We start from the raw sequence: 11,007 nt of genomic DNA, 5'->3' as shown, positions 1-11,007 counted from the left end.
TTTATTTAACTAATTTCATTTTTTGTGGCCTTATTTGTTCCAAACAAATGCATGCAATCGATCTATGGTTCCAAAACGTTCCAGTTTTAGTTCTAAACCAAACCGAATGAAATTGTTAAATCCTAACGTGGTTACTTTTCTCCAGATCTATTATATGCATAGTATAGCATAACAAATGGAAGAGTTCGACTAAGTGGTAGACTATTTTCATCGCAGTTGTACAAATAAAGTAAGAATCCAAATGTTGGTTCGAAAATCTATATAGAAAAGCTATCGGTCATAGTTGATGGAGCGTCTAAGTTGACATTTTGAAACTAAATGATTTTTTTGTGAGTTTTGTGTAGCTGAGGCTTTTCAAAGTTGAATTTCTATTTCCGTGCCGATTTCTATTCTTTTTTGAGGAAGAAATGTATTTGTCAAACGCGTTTGGCTGTAACCGCGTGACCAAATTAGGCGTACCATACCAAAAACTTGGTACGGTCGAGCTCCAGAGTACAATACCAAATGCAACCCAGCACTTCTGGGTTGGCTGACGATGGTGTGCTCGAAAGAGCTCGATGAAGTGCTCGACTTTTCATATTGGTAAGAACGGAAGGTAAGAATATTTTAGAATCATGATGGAGTTTAAAACTGTTATTATTATTTTTCCGTACCATAATATTGTTGAAACATGACAACTTTACTCCATGGATGAAAATAATGCGCTGCAACTGTCGTTACAACCAGGCGTTAACAAACAAAAATACTCGTTCTCTTTTCATCGTTTTTTTTTTCTTTTATAATAATTGATACGATGTATTTGCTTAAAAATTTTCTACCCGCTCTGTTGGTCATAGTTCTTAATCCAACAACTATTACGTTTTGAAAGAAGTTATGCAGCATTCAATACGTTGATAAAAATATTCTCATGATTTCTAAGTCGTGAAACAATGTGGTAAAACGAATCTTATTGTTTTTATTTGCCTGGAAATACTATCTGTAACCGTAAACTGCTGGATTCAGTTTGAATACATAAGGTGAGCAGGACAAAGCATAGAGTTGGAGTGAGAGGTTTCGTGACTACAGGTGGAATCGCATCCCCCTACTACCCTACTACCAATTTTGAATGAACTCAGGCCTATCTCCGTGGATCGGAGCGAGACGCAGCGACTGACTTATGCTCCGTCGCATTCGTGCTGCAGCACCGAAATTTTTCAACCCGCTCTTGAGTGAAACTTTGCATGAAAAATGAAATAAAGCGAGGGATGGAAAGCATAAACCGTTACAGTTTGAACGGAAAGTTTATTTTTGAACTTTGGATGGCACCGGTGCTGCCACCAACGGTAGAACATTTTCCATTGTAAACAATATTGACGCTTTCAAATCTATTATCGATGCACAATAAAGAGAAGAAATAAAACAAACATAGCTCCTCAATGGTTATTCCTAGCCAAGTGCATCATACAGACAAAAGATAGTCGCACTAAATACCTATGCAATAATATTTATATCATCTCAATTGCCTCAGAAATGATTGTGTTTTATATGATCAAAGATGTATGATTTCAAAAGCATTCGAAGCATTCTCGTGCGGTCTCTTCAAGGCAACACTTGATAGAATAAAGAAATGTGGGAAAGTTTTCATTTACGTTATTACAAAATCGTATAAGTCTTACATACTTATAATGACAACGAGAAAATAGACAAATATTATTCAATTTATTGATGATATTTATCTGTTAGCTCGGAATGATCTGTTTGCGCATGCACTTGCACATGCATATCAGCAATTTCAGCGCTAGAAAAACAAATTAAAAGTTTGCTAGTTGCTGGCTCAAGATATGTTCTAAGAAGGGTTCCTACCATTGCTACCGCTGTACGTTTTACACCTGTGAATAAACGAATGCATATCAAACTAACATCTTCTTCTTCTTCTTCTTGGCGTAACGACCTCATGCCTACCCGTTAAGGGCTTACGAGACTTGTTTCCCTGATGTACGTGGATAGTCAGTCCTCTCGTACAGGGGAGGGTCCGGTCTCGGTTGGGATTCGAACCCACGCCGTCGAGGTGGTGAGCCCCGGCGCTCATGGGCCGATTTTCTAACCGGCGCTACCGCTTGGCTGTCGCGGACCCCTTAACTAACATCAAATCAATCAATCAAACTAACGTATGTTCGGCTATTCACAAAGTGTGTCCATTATATTCATTATTGCCAATTATTGCGAGGTGTTTGATGTTAAGGATTCATGTTCGCCATTTGATATTTGAAATTTCGAGTTTTACCTTCGGGCGTGAAAGATGTCCAAAAGTGGTGGGTTTTATTTTTTAAATAATCGACATAGACTGTCCTTATACCGATCAAATCTTTATTAGTGACGAACGTTTGAATTTCGTTAATATTACAATAACGTTGGCATTTAAAATATGAGACAAATTTTAACGACTTTTCATGAAAAAACGGAACACGTTAGCAACTTTCTGTTAAAAGTAAATTAAAGAGTAGCATTTCGTTTAAATTTAGAACAAGTTTGAAAACAACAATCTACGTTTGATTGTGTGTTAAACATCCAGCTTAATAGCGGACCACGTGACCAACGATTATTTAAAACCAGACGGCGACAAGTGGTAAAAAAGCCTAGTACTTTATATTACTTTTGAAGCTTGTTACAGTATATTTAAAGTGTTTTGTGGTCCCTAAACTCCCATAGAACGGCATATCGGGACTGAAAACCAGCGAGAAGGATTTGCCCAAAGTCGATGTTATTCCTGTCAAGACTTCCGGCGTATGGAGAAGTGTATAATGTGCAGTGTCTTCCTGAATAAATCAACTTTATCAGAAAACTCGATAAAGAGTACGATTCAGTGGTTTGGACATACCTAGCCATAGTAAATCATGCGTAAAGAGGATCGGAGGAGTTGAACGGGTCAAATATAATTGAAATATCCCACAGTGCTCACCTTGCTCATGCCTGTCAACTACAACAAATCGAAAAAAAAACATTTACAACAACTGAAAACATTCCCAAAGGGTTGGTTTGGTTGGCTATGGCAAAAGTTTCGGCCAAGGCCAACTGGGCGTCGGTAGTTATTTTGAAAGTACCAAAAATATGTAATCTTACAATAAAATTTACTTGATTCAATATAATTGGTTGACTTTTTTCTAATCGTCGACGAAAATTTGTCTATTTTTTAATGACAATTTTAAGGCCGTGTTTCTCAGTTCAAATGTTAATTACAAAGTGACGGTAATCTTTGTCCGGCAGTGATTAATTTTCTATCCGCCTGAGCAGTTGCTACACGAGTTTATGTATTTATGTTACGGTTACCAACTTTAAAAAAAAACGAATGCATTTTGACTATGGAGTGTCATTAACTTGCTCTCTTTTAAACTGTCAATACATGATTTCACCTTATGCTGGGAAACGATTATGGTTCCAGCAGAAGAAGATGTTGGAACGTATTTTGCACACAAAAGTAGCATTTGATAAGAGCTAGATTTTTATCCGTTACTTCCGAATGCTGTCTACAATCGGTGTATAAATCTGTGTGTAGTTCTTTACTAGTTTCCAAAAGACGTAATCTCGTGAAACAATCAAATGTTAAGCAATGAAACATGCGTTACGACATCGAAATCTGAAAAAAAATCTTTGCAACTTGCAGTGTGTTGGATGTAGTGGATGTGGGTAAGCTGTGCAATTATTTTTAACCAGATTTTGGCATGGCCTATCTTTGTCAAAGTACCCAGCCAGCAACATCTGTCAATTTTTGGTGACGGTCCGCAATCGGGTCTAACTTTCGGGTTGCGAACTTGTACGCGCGAACAATTTGACAACTTGCTTTTTCATGTTCGCCGTGTTTCCCGATGCATGCGGGATACAAGCACGAACATCGCTGACACATCGAAGTCATGTTAGTTTACACTACAGGGCTGTAGAGTTCACTGGTATGACAAGTAATAAATTCATATTTGAATCTATAACATTTGTTTTTTTTTAACTATTGAGCCGAAAGAAAACCGCTACCGAAAGAAAAATGATTTAAACCGAGTAAAAAAAAATCGAATATTAAAGAGTACAGTTTTGTGTTGGAAATTAATTCTTAAAATGTCGTTGATTGCATCTCTGATATTTGCACAATAAATGCATACCCTTCTATCATTCTTTGCAGAAATAAAACAGAATAACAAAGTAGTGTTTTTTTGCTATATCACTTTTGCGTAACCCTCGGAAACTTTTCCTATCATGTTTGGTCATTTATGCAATTTTTAAGGCTGTGGTTAAACAATAAGCAGCTTTCGGCACTCCGTCAGTTTTCTTGGAATCAACGCAGCATGGCTTAAGCAACCGAGTTCATTATAGTGCCGGACATTTAGTGTTTGTGAAGTGCTACGACCACATCGATTAATAAAATATCATGGATACCCCAAGTAGCTCCAAAATTATTAAAAAAAATGTAAGTTTCATATGTTACCTATCAGTGGAAGTTGTTAATATTAACACTTTATTGGCGGGGCCGCACATGTCCGGGCTAGTTTGGCTTAACGAGGTGACGGCAAGTTAGAAGAAAATTATATCAATTTTATTATTGCAGCCGATTCAAGACACCGAAAAGGTTTTACAGCTGATCGAGCTGGTAAAAGCTTACAAATGCCTGTGGAAAGATACTGATTCGCAGTATAAAAACGCTGAAATTAGATTTCAAGCGTGGGAGAAGATAGCGGAAGAAATGGGAGAGTCGAAGGACGATTGCTTTAGTAAATGGAAAAGCCTCATGGGGCAATACAGAAGAGCAAGAAAAGCAATCGCAGCGGATCAAGTAACTGGTTCTGGTGAGTAAATGTTATAAAGTTTAACTAAAAGGTTTAATTGCGACTAATAACAAAACTTTTTACGTAGGAGCTAACAACGATGACCAGGAACATTGGTATGGCTACACCCATATGCTGTTCCTTTCGGAAACCATCGAGCCGCGTCGTTCGATAAGTACTGTAAGTAATCTTCTTCTTTTTATTTTGTTCTTCTTTAAGGGGATGTTGTTGGTTAGGATAGTAGAATGATTGCTTACCCCTTTTGGAGGAAAGGTTTTCCAAATACTGGATATCTTTCATAAGGGTGACCGAAGTAGGATTTTGTTTTGAGATAAACAGTCGGAAAATAAGTATCATAATCAACATACCGCCTGTATAATAGTATCATAACCAACATAACCGCATAATCAACAATTTTAACTTAACGCCTAGATAACTCAGCGGTTACATGACTTGGAACAACAATTTAAACTCTATTTTGTTGATGTTTGAAAATATTTCATTAGTATATTGATTGAAAATATTTCATTAGTACCTTATTGTCTTTGAGGATGCGGAAGGGAAAATGGTAACGGATCATTGGCCTTAAAATGTTGCGCTAAGTGCGATCGCATATTTTGCAAAGCTCTTGTAGGCCTTAGAGGAATAGCCGGCAGCGACAACATCGAAGAAGGTAGTTCCTCATCGCTATTTTCGTTTGGAGCAGCAGAACTAGATTCTGTACTTCTAGTCGAGGGCAGATGGATAGCTGATGTATAATTATACAATAGATGCCGTCGTCGGAAGTTATGCAAATGAATCGTTGCCATTACCACCTTTTCCGCCACGTGGGGTTCAAGTTCAATTGGCTTCGATAAAACACGCCAAACCTTCACGGCAATACCAAATGCATTTTCGACTACACGACGCGCTCGCGAATGCCTATAATTGAAATTACGTTCTATGGAGTCTGCGGCGTGCATCCCTCCATATGGCCGAAGACAATATTCTTTCATTGCAAAGGCTTGGTCTCCCAGTAAGTAATATGGCACCTCCATCTTGTATGGAGGTTGAAGAATTTCGGGGGCTGGAATATTTAGCTCCCGGCGTTCTAGTCTAGCGTAAATAGGACTGTTTGTAAAAACCCCGCCGTCACTAATTCGCCCCTGGCACCCAACGTCAGCAAAAATGAAATTGTAATTAGCGTCCACTATTCCAAGCAGCACAATGCTAAACGTTTTCTTATAGTTAAAAAACTGGCTACCAGAATTCGTAGGTGCTTTTATGGAGACATGTTTTCCATCTATCGCACCAATAACATGTGGAAAATTCCACTGCTCAGCGAATCCTTGTGAAATCTTAAGCCATTCTGAAGCATTTGCAGTAGTGTTGTGCTTAATGAATCTTTTGGCGAGATTCATTCATATGAATCTTTTACCTAAGATTCATTCAGATGGATTCATGAATCTTTGCGGATTCGAATATTCAAAGCTTAATGAATTTTTCGAAACCTTAATGAATCTTCATGAATCTTTCATGGTTCTGTCATGAATCTCCCTGATTCTGTCATAGGCGTGGACAATGAGACCAAAAAAAAAAAAAAAAAAAAGGTGGTCCCTCAACCGACTTTTGGTTGGTGACTTTACATCATTTGGTGTGTCTTTGGGATTCATGAATCTCGCGGCGAAAGATTCATGAATCCCTTATAAGGCAGAGATTCATTCAGATTCATGAATCTGAATCCGATTTACACAACTCTAATTTGCAGGCAACTAAAAAGACAGTAACATAAACAAGATTACATATAAGTCATCATATATCGAGTTGTGTAACGCCAAATTTATACATTGCATCTGATTCCATTTCAGACTCTAGAAAAAACTCCCGTCACTCCCGAGGCATCCCGTTCTTCCGCCACCACTGACTCACCGATGCTTGAGGGAAGGGTAAAGGTTGTCAGTAACCCTCGAAAAAGGAAGGCTGAGGAGCGTTCTCAGCAGATTGCAGAGTGTTTGGGTACAATAAAAACCCTTGCAAATGCTGCCACCACTCCGCAGGCCAACACCAAAGCCAGAGCTCTGGGAAATTTTGTAGAGGCCCAAGTGGGCACCTATGAAAATACTAACCCGGAGCTCTGTGCTAAAATCATTAGGGCCGTGACAACGGCCATGAATGATGAGATTTCAAAACATTACGAGTCGCAGCGGATGGCTCAAAGGCACGACCATGCCTACAATAAGGATTAGTAGTTAGTTAGTAGTTTAGATTAAAAATGAAATGTGTAAATATTATTAACATAGGTAGTATGTAGTTTATTAAGTAAGTTAGTCTAGTTTAGTTTAGTTAGATATTAGATAAGTAGATATTAAGTTGTGTATGTATTGAATTCATAAAAAACATATTACGAAATACTGATTATGAATTACATTTAAATATGAATTTAATTTTTGATTTTAGCAACACATACGACCCAGGCCATAAGACGGCTAGCTTCGTTGTTATGAAAACTTTAAACCACTCTCCACGAACTGTGTCCGGATCCCAAAAACATAAAAACAAGCAGTTATATCGACCAAGAGGAACTACTACCTTTACGTATTCCTTCAATTCGTTGATAATGTGATTGCATACGTCTTGTACAATATTAGACACTGATCTGCTAGAAACCTAATATAAAATAAAGCATAATAATAAGTATGAATAATATACCATGCCATGCGAAAAACTTACTCTAAACAGATACGCGAGGGATTCGTACGAATCTCCTGTAGCTAAAAATCGCAGGGCTATACAAAGCCTATGCTTAGAAGAAATCGCCTTCCTCATTGATGTGTCTTGCTTTCGAATTTTAGGCCCAATTAATGCAAGAAGATGCAAGAATTCTTGGCGATTGAGCCTTAAAAAACTGTTCAGCCGGTCGTTTGGGCCTTCTCCATCAATTGCTTCATAAAGAAGCGCCCAAATGTTGTCCCGATCCATGAACAAATCCGTAATCCAGCAGCGGCGGGCATTTCCGTGGTCTTGGGCAGTATTCCCCGCAGTATTATCCTCTCCCGCTTCATCCTCTTCCTCTTGAATCAGGAGGAGCATTAATTTACCAACTTCGGCGGATATAGCTGGAACAAGTTGCTTGAATTCCATTTTTTCACAAATTATCTATACACAAACAACTAAAGAGGAATAACAGTATAAAGGAGGAACAGAAACAGTATAAACGCAACGAACTAACCAACGACAACTCCAATATGTCAGTTGTACGCACAAGCAAAGTAGGGATCGCAAACGATAGCAACTTGTTTCTGAACCAAACAGACTGTCACTTCGAAAAGAACAAAGGAAATGCATGGTTGTCAAATTGTTCGCGCGTACAAGTTCGCAACGTTTACGGCTTGCTTACGGCTTGCTTAACGGAAGCACGAAAGACCGTCAATCCAAGCCGATGGGTGCACGCACACATGTAAACACCTGCTTCACGCACACATAAGCAGTAGAGGCAGCCATTTTTTTATTTTATTATTATTCAATTTATACCAATAATAAATTCATAATTTCAATGCACATATTCGTTTATTTCAATAAATATACATTGAATTTCAAATAACAACAATTACAATTACAATATTACTATTCGTTACGGTAACAATACGTTTACACTTAAGATGTCCATCCTGTCTCCGTGTAAAATCTGGGAGATACCTTTTCCATCGACTGTACCGCTCTGCGTCCGGATCAGCTCAGCGTCAGAATGCCGGGATGATTCGGGGTATGACTTCTTGGCTGCATCTGTTGAAAGGCCTCTTGCTCAGCACAGCGCCAGAATGCTGGGATATGTGATATGGACGATGCATTCTCTATCGGCTGCAGCGGTTGAGAGTCATCCGGGACAGCACAGCGAAAAAGAACAGCAGCCGGCAGCTGCCTTAAAAAAAAAAACAGCAAACGCGGCTGTTATATCATTATTCCATCTGTTTCACATATATAACACTACTGATCACGAAAAGAACACTAAATCACATATTTAACATTGAAATTACTCAGAAACATGTTTAGTCGATCACAATTCACAACGCAAAGATGGGCAAATATGGCGTGTAATGCCCATATCGAAAGCTCCTCTTGCACTGAATTCATCGCCGTCCCATGCACACATTCAAACATCGACAGTCCGCTTGCGGCGGGGATTTTCCTTCTACTCGCCCACGCCTATGTTTTTGACAGATATTGCTGGCTGGGTAATTTCTTATCTGTAACATATTGCAAGCTAGGTATGAATCAAAGTTCGTGGAGGAAAAAGTACATCTTTGATCATTCGTATTGTTCTTTGCTCCGCATCCACTTTCGTTCTGTTCTTAACGTTCTTAACGTAAAACGCACATGTTACACAAAAGCATGCAACTTAACCGCTTGGTCACTGTTAATCACGCCGGCAGTACACTGCGCCAAGCGTATTGAAATTTAAATCAAACATTTTGCGGTCATATTTTAGTACCTTTTATTACATGTTAAAAATCTGACGAACAACTGTAATGAAAACACAAAGAAATTCCATGCGCATATGTATATTAAATGCTGCGCAAAAATATAACAAAGATAATCATACGGTGCGATCGGTTGTCGCCACACCAGTGTGGCAAAACAAGAATCAGCTGGTTCTTGTTAGCGGTTCTTTTTACAAGGTCAACGCGCGTGCGTTATACACATGTGTGTACCAAGCGACGCGTGCGTGTACTGCCACGCAAACGCCAAAGCGATCAAAGAAAACCCTAGTTAAACCCGAGGGTATACAAGAATCTCGGTGGACTACTGGAACAATTCGAGATTAACACCCCACACGCTTCGGACTGGCAGAATCAAATGGTAAGTAAAAACTTTAATAACAAAGACAAATATATACATCTTTCACCCTTAGGCAACATACCAACTCCCAAAACCGAAGCAACGGCGGAACACCTGCAACCAGGCGAGCAGAACACATCAGGAGGTTACAAGAGGACCGCAGAGGGGAGCGAGGCAGCCGAACGAGAAAGGCAGAACAGAACAGAAAAGAAAGAAACAAACGGAACAAGAGTTGTGAAATGTTTTTTGAAAATTTTTTTTTTCAAAGGTTCAAAACAAAGCTGAAATTTGTTGAATTATTTCGTTAATTATTTCATACGCTTTAATTACTTCATGAACTCCGGTGCTGCATCTGAAATGAACGGAGCTGCTTTAATAGGAAAAGTAGCCGAATACATCACAGATAAGCAGCGGTCATTTTCCATAGCGAAATGTTGGTGGGGTTGATGGAGCTTCATCACCAAAAGTTGAATTAAGTTGATTCATGCAATCCCCACCAACATTCAATCCAACGCCTTTACCGTATCGCTGTAGATGTCCGTAGTCATCGCCAAACTATTCTGCTGCATTTCGATAATGCTCAATAGGTAGCTGCCCGCAAATATCTTCAACCCAGCTACGCGGGTTTTTGGATCCACTGGCGTTTTGCATTCCACAATCCTCTCAAATTGGTTCCGGAACCTGATCCATTCCGCCTTACGCTTGTTCGTGCGTACTGCTTCGTCGAACGGTTTCAACGGCCAAGACCCCGAAAGCCACTCATCCGACACTTTCCGATCGTCTTTATCCACCAGACACTCCACCACCATCTCCGGCATTTTTGTTTCCTCCATCACGTCACTGATTTTCCAGCCTTTGCTCATTTTCCCTTTACTAATATGTTTTTTTTTCATCTTCACGTAAGAACTGTTTTCGTCTATGCTTGCCAAAGAACGATCACGAAATGGCTACATCTCCGCATGTGCTTCCTCACTACCCACGGTACTCACCACCAGCTTGATTTTCACCTTACTCACCACTACCAAAACCGCCCAGCCCGCAAGATTGAGTTACCCCGAGCACTTTGTATGGCGCTATCTCGCTTCTGTCCACTAGAAAGCAGCCTACGAAACTTCGGTTTTTACCCCTCTTCGCCGTGCTCCATTTCCCTCGTCCATCAATTCTTCCGAGTCACCCATTTTTACTTCGCCAGACCCGATAGAGGATCCTCCTCTCCACCTCCTTCCATTACCGCGTCTATCAACGCAGTCGGGCCAGCGAGGTGGAAGAATTGTCGTCGTTTTAAAGTTTACCGATTCCACACCTCGTCCCAACACCGCCGCTCCAGGCGTACGCGTGGTTGATCGCGATCACCGCGGTGATGGATTTAAATAAACAAATTTAAATTTTGTTGCCAATTCCTTTT

At 39.7% G+C, this 11,007-nt stretch overlaps 1 protein-coding gene across 1 annotated transcript; it reads right to left on the bottom strand.

Moving 5' to 3' along the window:
- Positions 1 to 5,323: 5,323 nt before the first annotated feature.
- LOC131271212 (uncharacterized) lies at positions 5,324 to 10,465 on the bottom strand. The gene is made up of 3 exons (XM_058272606.1): positions 10,124 to 10,465; positions 7,497 to 7,537; positions 5,324 to 6,026 (listed from the first exon to the last, which is right to left on the bottom strand). The coding sequence occupies exons 1-3, from the start codon at positions 10,463 to 10,465 to the stop codon at positions 5,324 to 5,326; spliced, it is 1,086 nt and encodes a 361-aa protein (XP_058128589.1).
- Positions 10,466 to 11,007: the final 542 nt, after the last annotated feature.

Source organism: Anopheles coustani, unplaced genomic scaffold (genome assembly GCF_943734705.1).
Source record: "Anopheles coustani unplaced genomic scaffold, idAnoCousDA_361_x.2 scaffold_12_ctg1, whole genome shotgun sequence".
In the NCBI taxonomy this organism is placed as follows: Eukaryota; Metazoa; Arthropoda; class Insecta; order Diptera; family Culicidae; genus Anopheles; species Anopheles coustani.
The sequence above is the reverse complement of the archived record's forward strand: the minus strand, read 5'-3'. Positions and strand labels throughout refer to the sequence as shown.

Bases quoted from the DNA above. Each gene is read 5' to 3' on its own strand.
- LOC131271212 (XM_058272606.1), bottom strand. From the start codon at position 10,465: ATGAGCAAAGGCTGGAAAATCAGTGACGTGATGGAGGAAACAAAAATG. The intron at 7,538-10,123 runs GTAAAGGCGTTG...TGCGATTTTTAG, and splicing joins CGGACATCTACAGCGATACG to CTACAGGAGATTCGTACGAA. The intron at 6,027-7,496 runs GTAAGTTTTTCG...GAATTCTGGTAG, and splicing joins CCCTCGCGTATCTGTTTAGA to CCAGTTTTTTAACTATAAGA.